This window comes from Heptranchias perlo, chromosome 12, assembly GCF_035084215.1.
Source record: "Heptranchias perlo isolate sHepPer1 chromosome 12, sHepPer1.hap1, whole genome shotgun sequence".
Classification (NCBI taxonomy): Eukaryota; Metazoa; Chordata; class Chondrichthyes; order Hexanchiformes; family Hexanchidae; genus Heptranchias; species Heptranchias perlo.
The window spans coordinates 2,733,591-2,757,695 of NC_090336.1; the positions used below are offsets into that span (position 1 = coordinate 2,733,591).

Genomic DNA, 24,105 nt, shown 5'->3' on the forward strand with positions numbered 1-24,105 from the left:
CTGTGAGTACTGACACACTCCCCGGACCCCTGTGAGTACTGACACACTCCTCGGACCCCTGTGAGTACTGACACACTCCTGGGACCCCTGTGAGTACAGACACACTCCCCGGACCCCTGTGAGTACTGACACACTCCTCGGACCCCTGTGAGTACTGACACACTCCTGGGACCCCTGTGAGTACTGACACACTCCTGGGACCCCTGTGAGTACTGACACACTCCCCGGACCCCTGTGAGTACTGACACACTCCTGGGACCCCTGTGAGTACAGACACACTCCCCGGACCCCTGTGAGTACTGACACACTCCTGGGACCCCTGTGATTACAGACACACTCCACGGACCCCTGTGAGTTCTGACACACTCCCCGGACCCCTGTGAGTACTGACACACTCCCCGGACCCCTGTGAGTACTGACACACTCCCCGGACCCCTGTGAGTTCTGACACACTCCCCGGACCCCTGTGAGTTCTGACACACTCCCCGGACCCCTGTGAGTTCTGACACACTCCCCGGACCCCTGTGAGTACTGACACACTCCCCGGACCCCTGTGATTACAGACACACTCCCCGGACCCCTGTGAGTTCTGACACACTCCCCGGACCCCTGTGAGTACTGACACACTCCCCGGACACCAGTGAGTACTGACACACTCCCCGGACCCCTGTGAGTACTGACACACTCCTGGGACCCCTGTGATAACAGACACACTCCCCGGACCCCTGTGAGTGCAGACACACTCCTGGGACCCCTGTGAGTTCTGAAACACTCCCCAGACCCCTGTGAGTACTGACACACTCCTGGGACCCCTGTGAGTACTGACACACTCCCCGGACCCCTGTGAGTTCTGACACACTCCTGGGACCCCTGTGAGTACTGACACACTCCTGGGACCCCTGTGAGTACTGACACACTCCCCGGACCCCTGTGAGTACTGACACACTCCTGGGACCCCTGTGAGTACTGACACACACCTGTGACCCCTGTGAGTTCTGAAACACTCCCCAGACCCCTGTGAGTACTGACACACTCCTGGGACCCCTGTGAGTACTGACACACTCCCCGGACCCCTGTGAGTTCTGACACACTCCTGTGACCCCTGTGAGTACTGACACACTCCTGGGACCCCTGTGAGTACTGACACACTCCCCGGACCCCTGTGAGTACTGACACACTCCTGGGACCCCTGTGAGTACTGACACACTCCCCGGACCCCTGTGAGTACTGACACACTCCTGGGACCCCTGTGAGTACTGACACACTCCTGGGACCCCTGTGAGTACTGACACACTCCTGGGGCCCCTTGAGTACTGACACACTCCTGGGACCCCTGTGAGTACTGACACACTCCTGGGGCCCCTGTGAGTACTGACACACTCCCCGGACCCCTGTGAGTACTGACACACTCCCCGGACCCCTGTGAGTTCTGACACACTCCCCGGACCCCTGTGAGTTCTGAAACACTCCCCAGACCCCTGTGAGTACTGACACACTCCCGTGACTCCAGTGAGTACTGACTCACTCCTGGGACCCCTGTGAGTTCTGACACACTCCCCGGACCCCTGTGAGTACTGACACACTCCCGTGACTCCAGTGAGTACTGACACACTCCTGGGACCCCTGTGAGTTCTGACACACTCCCCGGACCCCTGTGAGTACTGACACACTCCCCAGACCCCTGTGCGTTCTGACACACTCCCTGGACCCCTGTGAGTACTGACACACTCCTGGGGCCCCTGTGAGTACTGACACACTCCTGGGACCCCTGTGAGTACTGACACTCTCCTGGGACCCCTGTGAGTACTGACACATTCCTGGGACCCCTGTGAGTACTGATACACTCCCCGGACCCCTGTGAGTACTGACACACTCCTGGGACCCCTGTGAGTACTAACACATTCCTGGGACCCCTGTGAGTACTGATACACTCCCCGGACCCCTGTGAGTACTGATACACTCCCCGGACCCCTGTGAGTTCTGATACACTCCCCGGACCCCTGTGAGTACTGACACACTCCCCGGACCCCTGTGAGTACTGACACACTCCTCGGACCCCTGTGAGTACTGACACACTCCCCGGACCCCTGTGAGTACTGACACTCTCCTGGGACCCCTGTGAGTACTGACACACTCCCGGGACTCTGTGAGTACTGACACATTCCCCGGACCCCTGTGAGTACTGACACACTCCTGGGACCCCTGTGAGTACTGACACACTCCCCGGACCCCTGTGAGTACTGACACACTCCCCGGACCCCTGTGAGTACTGACACACTCCTGGGATACCTGTGAGTACTGACACATCCCCGGACCCCTGTGAGTACTGACACACTCCCCGGACCCCTGTGAGTACTGACACACTCCCCGGACCCCTGTGAGTACTGACACACTCCTGGGACCCCTGTGAGTACTGACACACTCCTGGGACCCCTGTGAGTTCTGACACACTCCCCGGACCCCTGAGTACTGACACACTCCCCGGACCCCTGTGAGTTCTGACACACTCCCCGGACCCCTGAGTACTGACACACTCCCCGGACCCCTGTGAGTTCTGACACACTCCCCAGACCCCTGTGAGTACTGACACACTCCCCGGACCCCTGTGAGTTCTGACACACTCCCCAGACCCTTGTGAGTACTGACACACTCCCCGGACCCCTGAGTACTGACACACTCCCCGGACCCCTGTGAGTACAGACACACTCCTGGGACCCCTGTGAGTACTGACACACTCCCCGGACCCCTGTGAGTACTGACACACTCCCTGGACCCCTGTGAGTACTGACACACTCCCCGGACCCCTGTGAGTACTGACACACTCCCCGGACCCCTGTGAGTACTGACACACTCCTGGGACCCCTGTAAGTTCTGACACACTCCCCGGACCCCTGTGAGTACTGACACACTCTTGGGACCCCTGTGAGTACAGACACACTCCCGGGACCCCTGTGAGTACTGACACACTCCCCGGACCCCTGTGAGTACTGACACACTCCCCGGACCCTGCATGTACTGTTTCTCTTACTGTATACTTACTGCAGCCTTGCACTGTATTCCTCCATCCATTTAAGAGCTGTCCCTTTGCTGCACAAGCACGAGCATAAGACCCAAGGGCTTCGCACAGAAATGCCTGAGTCCTTTCATAGGTGCACACCTCAAATTGGCATTTCTGAAATCGGATATAAACAGCAAAATTTAAAATCGAGCAAGTCCTTGAAAACCTAATTCCAGATAATTCTGCACCGCTTTTGGTGACCCATTGACTGAAAGAAACTTTTGAAAGAAACGAACCGTGTTGGAATAGTCCGTGTGTTACCACAATCCGAGACTGAATCCACACCGGAGGATCTGGAAGATTTCAGACTGGCATGACTGAACGAGCCAGGTCCCGACTGAGCTGGGAATTTCCGATGAGTTGGGATTTTGGGGTCAGTTTGATGCCTGCCTGATCTGATGTACATGGGCTGGCCGGTGTTTGGTGGTGATTTTAGGAGTGGGAGGGGCCCACAATGCAAATGCTCGAAGAGTAAAGTGTTTGAGCATCAGCCCATATGCGAATGAGTCGTCTGATTCAGAGGCTGAAGAAACAGCCCCGAGGAGCTACTCGTTCGAATCTTTCTGTGTTCTGTTTCGATCAACCTCCCTGCACCACTCACAACCAAGTGGCTCAATGTGTGAGCGGGCAGGCAGGCAGGCTGCAATGTGCTGCCAGGCCATTATCAATGCCACTCTGTTACAGGCCATCAGAGGCTGGCTCAATCTACTGCTGGTGGGGAAGTGTCTGCCCTCCCCGGGCTGGGATCAGGAACACAGTGAGTGAGGACCATGTTCCAGTTCAACACAACGCTGCACGACCACACCAACAGGCTGATCTCTGCTCTCCTATCACATGCTTTATTCACATTTTGCTTTCAAGGTCAAGTTGCCATTTCTTCACTTGCCGAGAGAACTTTTCAAACAGTGCAGAAAGTCACGTGCAGTTATTCAAATTAGGCCAAGAAAGACAACCAGAGACAACCCGGAATTTCCTTGGAGATGCGGCATAGGAGACGGAGCAGCTCCAAGGCAATCCCCGGCCAATCATTACACACTAAGGAAAGCGCCAAGCTGAATTAAGCGGTGGGAGTAATGAAATCACACTTAAAAGACATCTGAACAAAGGATTCCCTCGGAACGGGATCAATTCTTCATTAACAAGTTGATAGACATGTCTCTGAGGTAGGGAGAGGTGAACAAAGTGGGAGATAGGATCTGGAGCGAGAGCTGGATGATGTGAGCTGCATGGACTGAAGGTCACAGATTTATGTCCTTGTTTTGAACATTATTGGCTGCAGCAGATACCATGGCAATGGGTAAAATTATCCTTGAAATCCAAGTGCACCATAAATCCAAAACCTCACTGAAATATCTCAGTAAATGAAGAAAAGCAGTGAGTTATAAAACAATGTGCTGAGTCCCAGTAAAAGCAGGAACGTTGTCACCTCTTCGAATGGCATAGGATCCACTAAATTATGGCATCGTCCAAAAATGCTGGTCATGTCCACCAGCAGACGGCACTTGTTTGGAGGGTAACCCCCTGTTAAATAAAACATCAAATATATTCTGTCATTGATGTGTGATAAAACCCCTAATAACATATTTATTGTTCATCAAGGTTAGGTCTGGGAAATGGAACAAAGATTAACAGTGTCAGCATCAAACACTCCCAGGGCAGGCACAGCGTGGGTTAGAGACAGAGTAAAGCTCCCTCTACACTGTCCCATCACACACTCCCAGGGCAGGTACAGCACGGGTTAGATACAGAGTAAAGCTCCCTCTACACTGTCCCATCAAACACTCCCAGGGCAGGTACAGCACGGGTTAGATACAGAGTAAAGCTCCCTCTACACTGTCCCATCAAACACTCCCAGGGCAGGTACAGCACGGGTTAGATACAGAGTAAAGCTCCCTCTACACTGTCCCATCAAACACTCCCAGGGCAGGTACAGCACGGGTTAGAGACAGAGTAAAGCTCCCTCTACACTGTCCCATCAAACACTCCCAGGGCAGGTACAGCACGGGTTAGATACAGAGTAAAGCTCCCTCTACACTGTCCCATCACACACTCCCAGGGCAGGTACAGCATGGGTTAGATACAGAGTAAAGCTCCCTCTACACTGTCCCATCAAACACTCCCAGGGCAGGGACAGCATGGGTTAGATACAGAGTAAAGCTCCCTCTACACTGTCCCATCAAACACTCCCAGGGCAGGTACAGCACGGGTTAGATACAGAGTAAAGCTTCCTCTACACTGTCCCATCAAACATTCCCAGGGCAGGTACAGCACGGGTTAGATACAGAGTAAAGCTCCCTCTACACTGTCCCATCAAACACTCCCGGGGCAGGTACAGCATGGGTTAGATACAGAGTAAAGCTCCCTCTACACTGTCCCATCAAACACTCCCAGGGCAGGTACAGCACGGATTAGATACAGAGTAAAGCTCCCTTAAAACAATTCCAATGATGTGCCTCAGCTACAACCTCAAAATACTGTGGCAATCCCAAAATCAGGATGATATTTTTCTTTACGCAAAATAAACATTGTGCGGTCTCTGATTCAGGGAAAGAACTTATATTGATATCGGACCTGATTTATTTCTCAGGCTCTCCCAGGTGCTTCAGTGGTAGCATTCTTGCACTGAGTCAGAGGGTTGTGTGTTCAAGCTGCACTCCAGAGACTTTATAATTTAATATCGCATACAATCTACGCTGACACTTATTGAGAGAGTGTTGTCTTTTAAATGTACTGTTAAAATGAGATCCTGTCTGCCTTCTTAGGTGGTCATAAAAGCTCCAATGGCACTTTTGAAAGAAGAGCAGGGAGTTCTCCAATATTCATCTCTCAACAAACATTGCTAACACAGATTATATGGCCATTATCTCATTGCTGTTTGTGGGATCTTGCTGTGCACAAATTGGCTGCCGCTCTTCCCTACATTAAAACAGTAACTACAATTCAAAAATAATTGATTGCCTGTGAAATACCTTAGGATGTTCTGAGATTGTGAAAGTTCCTTTCTAAAAGCAAGTTCTTTATCAATGAATTACTTTGAAGTGGAGTCACTCTTGCGATGTGGGAAAAATATGGAAGCAATCCTGCACATAGCAAGATCCAAAAACAGCAATGAGTTGAATGAAAACAACAGGGTTAATTTTAACTCAGGTGAGACTCGTGGGGAGCCTGAAGGCGATTTTAACTGCTGGGCCTCATTTTAATTTTTCACACCTGTGCCCCAATGGAAGCCTGTGGGAATTACCTCAAAATCCAGTGGCAGGAGCGGGAACGGGAGTGGGAACTGGAGACCCAGGGAACGGTCCCTGGTGTAAGGCGTGCTGAGGGAGGGGATTCCCAAACAGATGCCGGTGTGGGGAGGGAGAGAGAAGGCAGGAGCAGGGGAGGCTCAAGGATTCCTTCAGGGGCACAGAGGGACACCTGGCCCCCAAGGAATCCCAAAGAGTAAAATAAGGAAACTTAACTCAGCCTCCTCTTGTCACGCTGCTGCCTCCCGCCATGTTTCTCTTGTCTGTAGCCACCCAGGCGCTCATTCAGTCCCAGTCAAAACAGCGTCGTGGCACCGATGACATCAGTTAGGCCTCCTCCGCGGAGCCTCGACCAGCATGAAAAAAGAATGGCCTTGGGCGAGATGAAGCAATCTCGAGCCGGTAAGTTCCACTCGCCCAATGTTATCCCGTCCCTCGCACCATTCCCACCCGGGAGGGGAGGGGCGGAAGGGTGGTTAAAATCGACCCCAATGTGTTTTTGGTTGTGTTGATTGAGGAAGGAATGCTCACTGAGAGAACTTCTTGCTCTTCTTCCAATACTGCCATGGAATTTACATCCACCTGAGCAAACTTATGGCTCCTCAGTTTAATATCCGATCCGAAAGACAATGCAGCACACCCTCGGTGCAGTATTGTCAGCCTCGGCTGTCTGCTCAGTTGCTGGAGTGGGGCTCGAACTCACAGAGGTGAGAGTGCTACCAATTACAATCGGATACCAATTGTTGCTGAATTGGATACAGTTATGTGCTGTGGAGCATGTCCACTGGGAACTGAGGTTTTGCTGCTCATATTCATTTCAAGTGGACCTTGCGAGTTTGGATCTTCGAGTGCATATTGGGAAATCACGGGCTGTGCACCTGCAGTTTTCCGCCAGCGCGCCAGGCGCAAATCAGAAAATTATCCCCTTACAGACAACAGGCAGGGGAGACTTTCATCCCATTGGCCTGGACCATCGAGCCCTTAATGACCGAGGATCAGCACACTTACAATTTGACGAGACAGACGTGTATGGCTGTTTGTTAATAGCGGGTTCACAGTGGTGATCAACTTGCCAGGAATTCACGAAAGGTGCAGCAGTGCGTTCCAACATTCCCATACTACTCCTGAAATCATCCTTGGGATCACCATTGAAATTACCACACAGTCCTACAACAGGACAAACGCTGCATATCACAATTATGAAGCCCAGAATCTCATTTATAAAACACTTTGTCGTGTAGCAGTCACATTAACTATGCTAAGTATCTGTTATCTCCAACTAAACCATCCGGCCTTACCACTGCTGCCAGCAAGCACTCTAGCCTCTGGAGTAATGAAACCACAGGCCAGAACTTGCTCCGTCCAGCGTGGCAAGGCTCTCTGCACATCCTGCAGATAAAAAAATACGAATATACTCACTGCGTAGGCCACGACGTCCATTTGCTTAATTTTGAAATCTTCTCCAGTAACACGCTCCGTGATCAGCACAGGCCACGTGTGCTCTGTGATCAGCACAGGCCACGTGCGCTTCGAGATCAGCGCAGGCCGCGTGCGCTTCGAGATCAGCGCAGGCCGCGTGCGCTCCGTGATCAGCACAGGCCACGTGCGCATCAAGATCAGCGCAAGCCATGAGCGCTCCGTGATCAGCGCAGGCCGTGTACGCTCCGTGATCAGCGCAGGCCGTGTGCGCTCCGGGATCAGCGCAGGCCGTGTGCGCTCCGGGATCAGCGCAGGCCGCGTGCGCTCCGGGATCAGCGCAGGCCGCGTGCGCTCCGGGATCAGCGCAGGCCGCGTGCGCTCCGGGATCAGCGCAGGCCGCGTGCGCTCCGGGATCAGCGCAGGCCGCGTGCGCTCCGGGATCAGCGCAGGCCGCGTGCGCTCCGGGATCAGCGCAGGCTGTGTACACTCTGGGATCAGCGCAGGCCGCGTGCGGATGCAAAGACTGTGAGAATGGTAGTCCCACTCACAAGCGGGCTAGTAATATTCATTCATTTAAAGTGACATTCGCTGTGTTAGTCTAAATATAAATTTAACACAATAACATACCTCATTATAAAAAGGCAAGGAAATTATTTATAATGTACTGAAACATACAGAAATTAAACGTTAATGATTAAAAAATATTAAAATAGGAATAATTAGACATTCCACATTTTTAAAATGTATTGTTTTGTTGTTTTGCGGTCATTATAAATCTCCGCGCTTTTAATAAGTAGTGTCGGGCTGGTATTGTCGAGTGAACCTTCTCGGGGCCTACGTATCTTTGTTCCAGCTGGGATGATGGGCCAGTTTACGATTGTTTGGTGATTATGTTTGATTGTATTGATTGTGGCGTGGTTGGCCCTTTAATTCGGGACCATCAAAACGCCGTTGAACCATTCGGAGCAAGTTCGCGATTTCGGGGTTTTAATGCGCATGTGCTCATTCGCGAACTCGCTCCGAAGGATTCGACAGCGGTTGGAACGGACGCCATTACGGAGCGGCGTCCAAGGTAAGTAGGTTCTGGGCCGATATATGATCCACGTTTCCCAACATCTATTTTATATAACGTTGCTGTTTCGTCAATTGCACAGTGGTTGTACAACAAATAATATCATCATTGTCTCACATTCAAAGAGCAGAAGTTGTACCTTTAGTCGCTCCTCCAGCCCTTCCCACCAACTTTTATTCTTTCAAATTACATGGGGGCACTGAAACCTCCCGTTTCTCACCGGTGATCATGTTGGAGTCAGTGACAAAGGGGGTCAGATGCTGAGAAAAAGGTAAACTGCGTGAACCAATGTGAGAACAGTCATCACATGCCCCTCCCCGAGTCAGCAGTGAGGTGTGGTGAGTCGGAGCACTGAGATATGGAATGATCCCACAATCTTCCAATTTCTAATCTTGGGCATGTTGCGATCAGTAGAGGTCAGACATTTCTCCAGGTTATAAACAGGTTGTACATAGGAAAACAGGAACAGGAGTTAGGCCGTTCGGCCCATCGAGCCTGCTCTGCCATTTTGTTGGCCATGCTAGCTTTATTTCTTCAATTCCAATCTTTCTCCACATCCCTTCATACGCCCCTTGTTTCCCAAGTAAATGACTATCTCCCTTTTAAACTCCCTCAATGAATTGTGTGTCTAAGGCCTCGCAGGATCAGTGCATTCCACATTCTCACACCCTTACCCTGGATTCACGATGAGCTGGCTCAGTTCCGATCTTAAGATGATGTCCCCTTGTTCTGAATTCCCTTCATTATTTTAAACATTCAATTGGATTGCCCTTTAAACCGCTCAGCCCTAGAGAATTTAATTCCGTGTTTACCCAATCTCTCACCATAGCTCAGTCATTTTCAGCCCGATTGTAAACAATTTTACAACACCAAGTTATAGTCCAACAAATTTATTTTTAATTCCACAAGCTTTCGGAGGCTTCCTCCTTCCTCAGGTGAACGGTATTGATTTCCACACCGTTAACCTGACGAAGGAGGAAGCCTCCGAAAGCTTGTGGAATTAAAAATAAATTTGTTGGACTATAACTTGGTGTTGTAAAATTGTTTACAATTGTCAACGTCAGTCCATCACCGGCATCTCCACATCATTTTCAGCCCAGGTGTTATGCTGCTGAAGCTCTCTGGACTCCCTATGTCCTTCCTAGGGTGGGGAACCCAAAACAGCACAATATTCTAAATCAGGTCTGACATATTCCATATCTCATGATGAAGCTAAGCTTCCTATTACAATTTTTGGATGCCGGTGAGCTAATTTTTAATGACTTAAGCATGTGGACCCCTAAATGCCTTTGCTCATTGACAGCTCCAGCATATACCTGTTCAGACTGTATTCTCAACTGCCATTCTTATTTGTGCTACCTTTACATTTTGTTGTGTTAAATTACATTGGCCACCATTCTGCCTACTTGTTTAATCTATGTATTTTTGCAATTTCCTTGAACACTTCTTCACAATTTACAGTGAGGCAGGGAGTGCGATCTTCGGGCGCATGGGCGGCTCCTGTTTCCAGCTGAGCTCACGCTAAAAGGTGAATTATCTAAATATTCAGCCCACGATTATCCTGGGAAGGTAGCTGTCTCCACTCGGTAACACTGCTGGCAGCACATCCCATTGTTGGGAGTTACAGATCCTTTTATCTCACGTCAACCAGAAGCCCCACAACTTTTTCAAAGCTCACTCCTAATTATTGTTGATCAAGGATGTAAATGTGGAATGTGTGTGTGGTGTGTGTGTGCACGTGTGTTTGTGTGTGTGTATGTGTGTGTGTGTATACGTGCGTGTGTGTGCGTGCGTGTGTGCACGTGTGTGTGTGCGTGTGTGCGTGCACGTGTGTGTGTGTGCACGTGTTTGTGTGTGTGCATGTGTGTTTGTGTGTGCACATGTGTTTGTGTGTGCACGTGTGTGTGTGTGTGTGTGCACGTGTTTGTGTGTGTGCACGTGTGTTTGTGTGTGTGTGTGCGCACGTGTGTTTGTGTGTGTGCACACGTGTGTTTGTGTGTGTGCGTACATGTGTTTGTGTGTGTGTGTGTGTGTGCACGTGTGTTTGTGTGTGTGTTTGCACGTGTGTTTGTGTGTCTGGTGTGTGTATGAAGATGTCTTTAGTCTTTAAAAATGCTGTTTAGTAGTGTTTATTAACAGTGCTTAAACTCTTACCAGAGCTGCTGCCAAAGAAATCATTTCCAATATTAACATACGCCTGAAAAACGGGGCCAACCAGGATCTGCATTTCAAGGCCAGACAGAGTGCTCATCTGAATGTAGGTGGAGGACTGTCTGTAAATCGTAATGTTCCCTGAAAGAAAGCAGGATCATTAAAATGAATGTTCATGGTCAGTGGCCACACTGTGGGGCGAATGCATTCTCTGCTGTACGGTGTGAAACAGCAATGGCGAGGCCATGAAGGTTCCATCACTCATCTCTCACTTGGAGGGACAGAGAAATTATCAAGGAACATTTTTAGAGTTTCCACTCAGTATTGCTGGAGGGTGCGTGTGGGGAATTAAAGCAAATCTGTATTGGGACAGCCTATTTATAAGAGAGATGGGGGGAGTGGGGAGAGATGAGAGAGAGATGCATGATGAGACGTGCGATCCAATTTATGATCTACAAGTGGGTTGACTCTAAAAACAATTATAAGCCTGAAGTATGATGGGATTCATATCTCATAGCATATCATCATATATTCTGCACCACAAGTCGGGTAGGTAATTGAATAAAGCTTAGATGTGAAGATTAATATTAAATATGAATTATATTTATGTATGGATGGCGGTGTGATTTTAGTAAGGTCACGTGACCTTTTTCACACTGCTATATCAAGGTGACATAATCACAGTTACTATAAATATATTTTCATACATAAACATGTATCACATAGAATGTACAGCACAGGAACAGGCCATTCTGCCCAACTGGTCCATGCTGGTGTTTATGCTGCACAGGAGACTCCTCCCACCCCTCTTCATCTAACCCTATCAGGATATCCTTCTATTCCTTTCTCCCTCATGTGTTTATCCAGCTTCCCCTTAAATGCATCTATGCTATTCACCTCAACCACTCCTTGTGGTAGAGAGTTCCACATTCTTACCATCTTTGGGTAAAGAAGTTTCTCCTGAATTCCCTATTGGATTTATTAGTGACTATCATATTTATGGCCTTTAGTTTTGGTCTCCCCACAAATGGAAACATTTTCTCTACGTCTACCCTATCGAATCCCTTCATAAACTTTAAGACCTCTATTAGGTCACCCCTCAGCCTTCTCTATTTGAGAGAAAAAATCCCCAGCCTGTTTGATCCTTCCTGATAGATATGACCTCTCAGTTCTGGTATCACCCATGTGAATCTTTTTTGCACCTTCTCCAATGCCTCTATATCCTTTTTATGATATGGAGACCAGAACTGTGCACAATACTCCAAGTGTGGTCAAACCAAGGTACTGTACAAGTTTAACATAACTTCTTTGCTTTTCAATTCTTTCCCTCTAGAAATAAACCCCAGTGCTTGATTTGCCTTTTTTATGGCCTTACTAACCTGTGTCGCTATCTTTAGTGATTTGTGTATCTGTACCCCTAGGTCCCTTTGCTCCTCTACCTCAGTTAGACTTACTTTCTAAGGAGTATGTGGCCTCCATATTCTTCCTACCAAAATGCACCACCTGACACTTACCTATATTGAAATTCAAATGCCATTCATATTGGATTCTCCCAGGGCGGGCGGGCGGGGGAAGCGGTTAATGAAACAGCCAGTTGGGAATTGGCTGTCAGGATTACTTACTGTGACCAACGGAGATATAAGTCTCAGTACAAGCGATTTCCATTTGTGATAGTAAATAAATTCTAAATAACAGCAACACCTGATTTTTAATAATTAAGGTATTATGCTAATAAATCCAATATAAGATGCCTGGCCCAATTTTGGTGTCCATAACAGTACCTCTGAACCTGAAATTGGGGCAGACATTGTGTAATGCTCGCAAGGTGAGGGAAAAATCACTACGCTGTGATTTCTGCTCATTTCCGGCCCCACTGGGCTTTCTTGCCAGGCCTGGGGTGGGAGTCAGAAACCCCCATCCGAAGTAGGTGGGAGCTTCAGAGAAGGCAGTGGGACTCCCTCGCTCCATTTCCCAGGGTGCTGGTGTGCTGGGCGCTAATTCCAAATCACGTTCGTATCGTGCTTTTAATGTAGAAAAAGTCCCATGGCACTTCACAGAGGCACAATCAGACAAGAATGGACGCCGAACTAAAGGAGGTGACATTAGGAGGGGTCAGCAAAAGATTAGTCAAAGATGTGGGTTTTAAAGAGAGTTTTAAAGGAGGTGGGGTGGCAGAGGGGGTTTATGGAGGGAATTTAAGAGTTTGAGGCCTAGACGGCCTAGGGGTAAAAGGAGAGTGTAGACACAAAAGGCCAGAGCCAGAGGAATGGAGAGTTCGGGTGTGTGGGAGGGGGTGGGGGATTGTAGGGTTGTAAGAGGTTAGAAATAAGGAGGGGCGAGGCCAGGCGGATGAGAACTTTAAATTGGAGGCTTTGGGAGAACGAGAGGCACTGTAGGTGAGCAAGAAAAAGAGTGATGAGGTGAGCGGGGCCTGGTGCGAGATAGGATAATGAGCTGCAGAGTTTTGGATGAGTTAAATTTACAGAGGATGGAGGACGGGAGGTCAGCTCGGACAACATTAGACTAGTCGAGTCCAGAGATGATAAAATTATGGATGAAGGTTTCAGCGGCTGATGGATTGAGGCAGGCAATGTTACTAAGGTGGAAGTAGGCAGTCTTTGTGATGGGGAGTAAATGGGGTTGAAAGCTCAGTTTCAGGTTGAATATAATGCCGAGATGGTAAATAGTCCGGTTCAGTCTGAGACAATGGCCACGAAATCTGGTGTCTGGGGTTGCTAAGGGTGGACATTAGGCAGGAGATCAAAAAGGGACCCGAGTGTTACCTGAAGTATTTTTTGGCCATTTTGGTTATTTTTCTTTACTGACACTTCAGCTTTCTTGGGTGTTTGTGCCTGCTATCTTTATTTATTTTTTCCCTCCAGCACCTTTACCTGCATCAATGGATTTCCCAATGAGGATACCCCAAGGTGACATGTTCAGAAGAGGAGGAGGAAGAAGATGTCAAACAGGATAGGCCGCATGAGAGGTGCTCCCACCAGCACCCGTGCACCCACATCTGGAGCGAGAGGTGAAATTAGCTGACTTCAGCAGGTGTGGTGCTGGTGAAGGAAGCTGTGTCAGCAGACTCCCATGGTGTCACGATATTTTCATTGTATCATCGTAGGTACAGCACAGGAGGAGGCCATTTGGCCCATCATGCCTGTGCTGGCTCTTTGAAAGAGCTATCCAATTAGTCCTGTACCCCTGTTCATTCCCCCATAGTCCTGTATTTTTTTTCCCTTCAAGTATTTATCCAATTTCCTTTTGAAAGTTATTATTGAATCTGCTCCACCACCCTATCAGGCAGTGCATTCCAGATCATAACAACTCTCCGCTTAAAAAAATGTTTCCTCATGTCACCTCTGGCCATTTTGACGATCACCTTAAATTTGTGTCCTCTGGCTACCGACCCTTCTGCCACTAGAAAGTTTCTCTTTATTTACTCTATCAAAGCCATTCATGATTTTGAGAACCTCTATTAATTCTCCCTTTAACCTTCTCTGTTCTAAAGTGTGGTGCCCAGAATTGAATACAGACTGAGGCCTAACCTGTGTTTTACAAAGGTTTTGCATAACTTCCCTGCTTTTGTACTCTGTGCCTCTGTTAATAAAGCCCAGGATCCCATATGTTTTTAACAGCCTTCTCAGCTTGTCCTGCCACCTTCAAAGATTTGTGTACATACACCCCCAGGTCTCTCTGTTCCTGCACCCCCTTTAAAATTGTACCATTTAGTTTATATTGCCTCACCTCATTCTTCCTACAAAAATGTATCACTTCACACTTCTCTGCGTTAAATTTCATCTGCCATGTGTCTGCCCATTTCACCAGTCTGTCTACGTCCTCCTGAGGTCTGTTACTATCCTCCTCACTGTTTACAACATTTCTGAGTTTTGTGTCATCTGCAAACTTTGAAATTATACCCTCTATACTCAAGTCCAGGTCATTAATATATATTAAAAAGAGTAGTGGTCCTAATACTGACCCTTGGGGAACACCACTGTATACTTCTCTTCAGTCTGAAAAACAATCGTTCACCACTACTCTCTGCTTTCTGCCTCTTAGCAAATTTTGTATCCATGCTGCCACTGTCCCTTTAATCCCATGGGCTTCAATTTTACTAACAAGTCTATTATGTGGCACTTTATCAAATGTCTTTTGAAAGTCGATATACACAACATCAACCGCACTCCCCTCATCAACTCTCTCCATTACTTCATCAAAGAACTCAATCAAGTTAGTCAAACACGATTTTCCTTTAACAAATCTGTGCTGACTTTTATTTATTAGCCCACACTTTTCCAAGTGCCAATTACTTTTGTCCCGATTATTGTGTCTAAAAGTTTCCCACCACTGACGTTAGGCTGACTGGCTTGTAATTGCTGGGTTTATCCCTCTCCCCATTTTTGAACAGGGGTGTGACATTTGCGATCCTCCAGTCCTTCAGCACCATCCCCATATCTAAGGAGGATTGGAAGATTGTGGCCAGAGCCTCCGCAATTTCCACCCTAACTTCCCTCAATAACCTAGGATGCATCTCATCTGGACCGGGTGACTTTTCTACTTTGAGTACTGCCAATCTTTTAAGTACTGCCTCTTTATCTATTTTTAATCATATCCAATATCACTACTACCTCCTCCTTTACTGCTACAATGGCAGCATCCTCTTCTCTAGTGAAGACAGATGCGAAGTATTCATTTAGTACCTCAGCCGTGCCCTCTGCGTCCAGAAGAAGATCTCCTTTTCTGTCCCTAATCGGTCCTTCCCTTCCTTTGACTACCCTTTTACTGTTTATATGTTTATAAAAGACTTTTGGATTCCCTTTTATGTTAGCTGCTAATCTATTCTCATACTCTCTCTTTGTCCGTCTTATTCCCTTTTTTTAGATCTCCTCTATACTTTCTATATTCAGCCTGGTTCCCTACTGTATTATAAACCTTACATTCGTCATAAGCCTCCTTTTTCTGTCTCACTTTACTCTCTATATCTTTAGTCATCCAGGGAGCTCTAGCTTTGGATGCCCTTCCTTTCCCCCTCGTGGGAATGTGTCTATTCTGTACCCGAACCATCTCCTCCTTGAAGGCCTCCCATTGTTCAATTACTGTTTTGCCTGACAATTTTTGATTCCAATCCACCTGGGCAAGATCCTTTTTTAACTCACTGAAATTTGCCCATCTCCAGTTAAGCATTTTCACATTTGATTTTTCCTTGTCCCTTTCCATAACTATTCTAAACCTAATGATATTATGATCACTGTTCCCCAAATGCTCCCCCACTGAAACATGCTCCACCTGCCCCACTTCATTCCCCAGAACGAGATCCAGCATTGCTTCCTTCCTCGTTGGGCTGGAAAGTCCCTCATTATCACTACTCTACAGTTCTTGCATCTTTCTGTAATTTGCCTGTAAATTTGCTCCTCTATTTGCATATCTGACTAACCATTATGTTGGATGGCTCTTCAGAAGCACCCCAATCACAGCATGCCCTGTTTACATGGTGAAAGAAGAGCTGTCAGTGTTACAAAGAGCAAGCATTCCTGATTGGCTACGTCTGCTTGAAAGCCACCCACCATCTTTGCAGGCCCTGGCAAAAGTCATGGAGATCAGTCTTCCCAGAGGCGCAGAAGACAGGTAGGTATAGAGCTGTGCTATCTGATGTAAGGACCAGGTAGTGTAGAGCTGTGCTATCTGATGTAAGGACCAGGTAGGTGTACAGCTGTGCTATCTGATGCAATGATCAGGTAGTGTAGAGCTGTGCTATCTGATGCAAGGACCAGGTAGGTGTACAGCTGTGCTATCTGATGTAAGGACCAGGTAGTGTAGAGCTGTGCTATCTGATGCAAGGACCAGGTAGGTATAGAGCTGTGCTATCTGATACAATGATCAGGTAGGTGTACAGCTGTGCTATCTGATGCAATGATCAGGTAGTGTAGAGCTGTGCTATCTGATGCAAGGACCAGGTAGGTGTACAGCTGTGCTATCTGATGCAAGGATCAGGTAGGTGTACAGCTGTGCTATCTGATGCAAGGACCAGGTAGGTGCACAGCTGTGCTATCTGATGTAAGGACCAGGTAGGTGTGCAGCTGTGCTATCTGATGCAAGGACCAGGTAGTGTACAGCTGTGCTATCTGATGCAAGGACCAGGTAGGTGTACAGCTGTGCTATCTGATGTAAGGATCAGGTAGGTGTACAGCTGTGCTATCTGATGCAATGATCAGGTAGGTGTACAGCTGTGCTATCTGATGCAAGGACCAGGTAGGTGTGCAGCTGTGCTATCTGATGCAAGGACCAGGTAGTGTACAGCTGTGCTATCTGATGCAAGGACCAGGTAGGTGTACAGCTGTGCTATCTGATGTAAGGATCAGGTAGGTGTACAGCTGTGCTATCTGATGCAATGATCAGGTAGGTGTACAGCTGTGCTATCTGATGCAAGGACCAGGTAGGTGTACAGCTGTGCTATCTGATGTAAGGATCAGGTAGTGTAGAGCTGTGCTATCTGATGCAATGATCAGGTAGTGTAGAGCTGTGCTATCTGATGCAATGATCAGGTAGTGTACAGCTGTGCTATCTGATGTAATGATCAGGTAGCTGTACAGCTGTGCTATCTGATGCAAGGACCAGGTAGTGTACAGCTGTGCTATCTGATGCAATGATCAGGTAGCTGTACAGCTGTGCTATCTGATGCAAGGACCAGGTAGTGTACAGCTGTGCTATCTGATGTAATGATCAGGTAGCTGTACAGCTGTGCTATCTGATGTAAGGATCAGGTAGTGTACAGCTGTGCTATCTGATGTAAGGACCAGGTAGGTGTACAGCTGTGCTATCTGATGTAAGGACCAGGTAGGTGTACAGCTGTGCTATCTGATGTAAGGACCAGGTAGGTGTGCAGCTGTGCTATCTGATGTAAGGACCAGGTAGGTGTACAGCTGTGCTATCTGATGCAAGGACCAGGTAGCTGAACAGCTGTGCTATCTGATGTAAGGACCTGGTAGGTGTGCAGCTGTGCTATCTGATGTAAGGACCAGGTAGCTGTACAGCTGTGCTATCTGATGTAAGGATCAGGTAGCTGTACAGCTGTGCTATCTAATGTAAGGATCAGGTAGCTGTACAGCTGTGCTATCTGATGTAAGGATCAGGTAAGTGTACAGCTGTGCTATCTGATGTAAGGATCAGGTAAGTGTACAGCTGTGCTATCTGATGTAAGGACCAGGTAGTGTACAGCTGTGCTATCTGATGTAAGGATCAGGTAAGTGTACAGCTGTGTTATCTGATGCAAGGACCAGGTAGCTGTACAGCTGTGCTATCTGATGCAAGGGCCAGGTAGCTGTACAGCTGTGCTATCTGATGCAAGGACCAGGTAGCTGTACAGCTGTGCTATCTGATGCAAGGACCAGGTAGCTGTACAGCTGTGCTATCTGATGTAAGGACCAGGTAGTGTAGAGCTGTGCTATCTGATGCAAGGATCAGGTAGCTGTACAGCTGTGCTATCTGATGCAAGGACCAGGTAGCTGTACAGCTGTGCTATCTGATGCAAGGACCAGGTAGCTGTACAGCTGTGCTATCTGATGCAAGGACCAGGTAGCTGTACAGCTGTGCTATCTGATGTAAGGACCAGGTAGTGTAGAGCTGTGCTATCTGATGCAAGGATCAGGTAGTGTAGAGCTGTGCTATCTGATGTAAGGACCAGGTAGGTGTGCAGCTGTGCTATCTGATGTAAGGACCAGGTAGGTGTACAGCTGTGCTATCTGATGCAAGGACCAGGTAGCTGTACAGCTGTGCTATCTGATGTAAGGACCTGGTAGGTGTGCAGCTGTGCTATCTGATGTAAGGACCAGGTAGCTGTACAGCTGTGCTATCTGATGTAAGGATCAGGTAGCTGTACAGCTGTGCTATCTAATGTAAGGATCAGGTAGCTGTACAGCTGTGCTATCTGATGTAAGGATCAGGTAAGTGTACAGCTGTGCTATCTGATGTAAGGATCAGGTAAGTGTACAGCTGTGCTATCTGATGTAAGGACCAGGTAGCTGTACAGCTGTGCTATCTGATGCAAGGACCAGGTAGCTGTACAGCTGTGCTATCTGATGCAAGGACCAGGTAGCTGTACAGCTGTGCTATCTGATGCAAGGACCAGGTAGCTGTACAGCTGTGCTATCTGATGCAAGGACCAGGTAGCTGTACAGCTGTGCTATCTGATGCAAGGACCAGGTAGCTGTACAGCTGTGCTATCTGATGTAAGGACCAGGTAGCTGTAGAGCTGTGATATCTGATGCAATGATCAGGTAGTGTACAGCTGTGCTATCTGATGTAAGGATCAGGTAGGTGTACAGCTGTGCTATCTGATGCAATGATCAGGTAGGTGTACAGCTGTGCTATCTGATGTAAGGACCAGGTAGGTGTGCAGCTGTGCTATCTGATGCAAGGACCAGGTAGTGTACAGCTGTGCTATCTGATGCAAGGACCAGGTAGGTGTACAGCTGTGCTATCTGATGCAAGGATCAGGTAGGTGTGCAGCTGTGCTATCTGATGCAAGGACCAGGTAGTGTACAGCTGTGCTATCTGATGCAAGGACCAGGTAGCTGTACAGCTGTGCTATCTGATGCAAGGACCAGGTAGGTGTACAGCTGTGCTATCTGATGTAAGGATCAGGTAGTGTAGAGCTGTGCTATCTGATGCAATGATCAGGTAGCTGTACAGCTGTGCTATCTGATGCAATGATCAGGTAGTGTACAGCTGTGCTATCTGATGCAAGGACCAGGTAGGTGTACAGCTGTGCTATCTGATGTAAGGATCAGGTAGGTGTACAGCTGTGCTATCTGATGCAATGATCAGGTAGGTGTACAGCTGTGCTATCTGATGTAAGGACCAGGTAAGTGTGCAGCTGTGCTATCTGATGCAAGGACCAGGTAGTGTACAGCTGTGCTATCTGATGCAAGGACCAGGTAGGTGTACAGCTGTGCTATCTGATGTAAGGATCAGGTAGGTGTACAGCTGTGCTATCTGATGCAATGATCAGGTAGGTGTACAGCTGTGCTATCTGATGCAAGGACCAGGTAGGTGTACAGCTGTGCTATCTGATGTAAGGATCAGGTAGTGTGGAGCTGTGCTATCTGATGCAATGATCAGGTAGTGTAGAGCTGTGCTATCTGATGCAATGATCAGGTAGCTGTACAGCTGTGCTATCTGATGCAATGATCAGGTAGTGTACAGCTGTGCTATCTGATGCAAGGACCAGGTAGTGTACAGCTGTGCTATCTGATGTAAGGATCAGGTAGCTGTACAGCTGTGCTATCTGATGTAAGGATCAGGTAGTGTACAGCTGTGCTATCTGATGTAAGGACCAGGTAGGTGTACAGCTGTGCTATCTGATGTAAGGACCAGGTAGGTGTACAGCTGTGCTATCTGATGCAAGGACCAGGTAGCTGTACAGCTGTGCTATCTGATGTAAGGACCTGGTAGGTGTGCAGCTGTGCTATCTGATGTAAGGACCAGGTAGCTGTACAGCTGTGCTATCTGATGTAAGGATCAGGTAGCTGTACAGCTGTGCTATCTAATGTAAGGATCAGGTAGCTGTACAGCTGTGCTATCTGATGTAAGGATCAGGTAAGTGTACAGCTGTGCTATCTGATGTAAGGATCAGGTAAGTGTACAGCTGTGCTATCTGATGTAAGGACCAGGTAGTGTACAGCTGTGCTATCTGATGTAAGGATCAGGTAAGTGTACAGCTGTGCTATCTGATGCAAGGACCAGGTAGCTGTACAGCTGTGCTATCTGATGCAAGGACCAGGTAGCTGTACAGCTGTGCTATCTGATGCAAGGACCAGGTAGCTGTACAGCTGTGCTATCTGATGCAAGGACCAGGTAGCTGTACAGCTGTGCTATCTGATGTAAGGACCAGGTAGTGTAGAGCTGTGCTATCTGATGCAAGGATCAGGTAGCTGTACAGCTGTGCTATCTGATGCAAGGACCAGGTAGCTGTACAGCTGTGCTATCTGATGCAAGGACCAGGTAGCTGTACAGCTGTGCTATCTGATGCAAGGATCAGGTAGTGTAGAGCTGTGCTATCTGATGTAAGGACCAGGTAAGTGTACAGCTGTGCTATCTGATGTAAGGACCAGGTAAGTGTACAGCTGTGCTATCTGATGTAAGGACCAGGTAGGTGTACAGCTGTGCTATCTGATGTAAGGACCAGGTAGGTGTACAGCTGTGCTATCTGATGTAAGGACCAGGTAGTGTAGAGCTGTGCTATCTGATGTAAGGATCAGGTAGTGTAGAGCTGTGCTATCTGATGTAAGGATCAGGTAGTGTAGAGCTGTGCTATCTGATGGAAGGATCAGGTAGTGTCGAGCTGTGCTATCTGATGGAAGGACCAGGTAGTGTAGAGCTGTGCTATCTGATGCCAGGTTCCGGTAGCATACAGTTCGCAGATGCAGAGACTGTGATAGTCAGCTATGGCCTTCTTCTTGGCTGCTTCTTCTTGTAGCCATGCTGCAGGGCTGGCCCATGTGATTGGTACTGTGGAATGACTACAAAGGTAACTCTCCTCACGAGGACCTCACACAGCATCACCTCTGCTCAGGCAGCTGTCAGACAGGGGTTTGGATACTCTGTCACTTGCCTGCAGACTCACGATTGCATCTCGGATTCCCTTTCCTTGTAACCTTCCTTTTCTTAATCCCCTGCCCCTTCAGCCTTGGCAATGGCTGCTGATGGGTTGAAATACCTCTTCAGGCTCTCCAAAAGCTTTCTGAATTTTTGTCCCTCTATTGTAATGTTTCGCTTTAATTGCGCCCATCCCCTTAAATTTGACAAGTGTGTAATTATTTGAATTACATTTTACTGAAAAATTCCTGACCTGCCACAGCAAGGTATCTCATTGCTGTCTGTGGGACCTTGCTGTGTGCAAACTGGCTGCCACATCTGTCTATGAAACAATAGAGACTACACTTCTAAAGCAGTTCATTGGCTGTAAAATGCTTTGGGATGTCGTGAAGATGTGAAAGCTGCTATATAAATGCAAGTTCTTTCTTTCATACTAGCCCTTTGGATATAACAATGGGCCTATGTTCTGATGGAATCAAATTTGCAGTGTTGTCAGTTCTGGTGTTACCTGTTTTGTAGGGTAACTTCTTGACTTCATCATTGACTATTATCATGTCCTGCCTTGAAATTTCGATATTTAACTGAAAACAAATGAAAGCAGAATAACTCAATGAACGTAAGTAGCACAGTTTAAAGTGAAGCAACTAAATGTTGTTAAAATGAGAAAGTACAGTGAGCCAAGGAGATAAAGGGACATTCTTGTCAATTCATCAAAATCTATCTGACTGACCGATGCTACTCCAACCAATGCAGGTGCCATCCGGAAAATGGCTTGATTTGGTAGATGTTTGATACTGCCATTGCAAAGTTGGGTAATCCATTGTAAAAAATGAGCATGGAATGCTTTCCCACAAGGAGTAGCTGAGGATAGAAACCATTGCAGCTTTTAAGGGAAGGCTAGATAAATATTTGAATCAGAAGAAGATACAGGGCTTTAGGGAGAGAGCTGAATCTGTCCAGACCTATAATCTCAGCCCGTACAAACTGAGTATGGCTTCTTTTTCCTGTCAGGGTATAGAAATCTTCCTAATCGCCCTCACCCTCCATTTGGATCCCATTGGACTACTGACATCCAATGGCAAGTGACTTGCTCCTGAGTCTCCAGCAACGTTCATGCCGTGAGACATGCAGCAGTGACCCAGTGATTTCTCCCTTTGATTTTCCCTGTCCAGCTATGTGGGAGTTGCACATGGTTTGATACCTTCCTACAGTAGTGCATGGAACTGGGGCCTCAGTGGGAGATTGAACCTCTCCATTGCATGGTGCTGCTCCACTCTAACACATACACTTGAGCTCTGCAGGAAGCCCAACTAACGGCTCACTCGTCGTGGGTTCAGTTCTTACCTTATCATTGGTGTAGGTTATGGCTGTCAAGCAGGTTTCAGAGCGTTTTTTACCGCACTGCTGAAAGACCGCTGTTATATATCCATTTTCAGGAATCTTTGGACTCTGCATAATATAGATGTTAAAGAACCAACAATACAATATGTTATTTATTTCATATCGAAGGGGAATACCTTCTCACTATGAGCTTTTACGAAAGCACATTATGAAGCACAGGAATGACTCCTGGGTTTTACTGAATGTGAGATGTGGACAATCAGTTATAGAGCCAGGTCCTGCTGACCATTGGAACCAAATGACCGTTTCTCACACAGGCACCATGGTTACACATTGAATTTTGGCTCAGTTCAATTTGTTTCAGTTGGTGGCACTCTCACTTTGGAATCTTAAGATCACGGGCTCAAGTTCCGCACCAGGACTTGAGAATTGAGCCTGGACTCATTCCAGTGCAGTACTTTGGATGAGATATAAAATCAAGATAGCATTTGTTTCCTTGTGTGAATGTTAAAGGTCCTGTGGTAGTATTCAAAGAAGAACAGGGAGTTCTCCCAGTGCCCTGGCCGACATTCCTCCCTCCAGAAAATACTAGGAGGTGAACTGGTCATTTTCCTCATTGTTGTCCGTGAGATGTTGCTGGTGCAGAATGGCCTGCCACATCTGGCTACATAATAACAATCACTGCACTCTGAAAAATAAATAACTCATTATGTGAAGTGCTCTCAGATTGAATATCACTGTTAATTTGCCAGTGACTTTCAATCTAACTTTGCTAAGTCACTTGGCAACTTTGAACTCTACTTTGCTATACTGCAAAACAAGTATCCCAGCTACGGCCGAGATACTGAGTTAGCTTCAACTACATTTATACTCCGTCAGTTTAATACCCTCTAACTAAATAAGTGTCAATTGTAACCTCAGTGCCTAATACAAGTGCTGATTAGTTGTGTTAACTTGGATGTTGAATAAAGCAGAGATACTTTATACTTCTGTGGCTGGCTTCATCTTTAAGGGGTCTGGCAAGGTGTTAACTCCATGCCCTCAGGTTGTACTGTAATTCTATGTGATTGGCCACGGGTGTATTGTGGGCTGGGTATATAAGGTGGTTCGGGGGTGAGCTAAATTGGTTATCTTTACTACCACCTGTGTCCAAAGATTGTCATCTGGAAAAGGATTTCTTTTTCAGGTTGAACATCTGAAGTTCTGAGAGTGTATTCTGAATG

At 47.6% G+C, this 24,105-nt stretch overlaps 1 protein-coding gene across 1 annotated transcript in view; it reads right to left on the reverse strand.

Annotated features, from left to right (window-relative positions):
* LOC137328116 (mucin-6-like) overlaps positions 1-24,105 on the reverse strand; it is a 553,886-nt gene that overhangs the window by 221,248 nt on the left and 308,533 nt on the right. Inside the window, exons 16-21 of the mRNA XM_067994296.1 lie at positions 22,886-22,990; positions 22,050-22,122; positions 10,949-11,086; positions 7,312-7,470; positions 4,485-4,579; positions 3,040-3,172 (exon numbers count right to left, since the gene is read on the reverse strand). Of these exons, the coding sequence (XP_067850397.1) occupies positions 3,040-3,172; positions 4,485-4,579; positions 7,312-7,470; positions 10,949-11,086; positions 22,050-22,122; positions 22,886-22,990 (703 nt within the window). The remainder of the gene's footprint in view (positions 1-3,039; positions 3,173-4,484; positions 4,580-7,311; positions 7,471-10,948; positions 11,087-22,049; positions 22,123-22,885; positions 22,991-24,105) is intronic.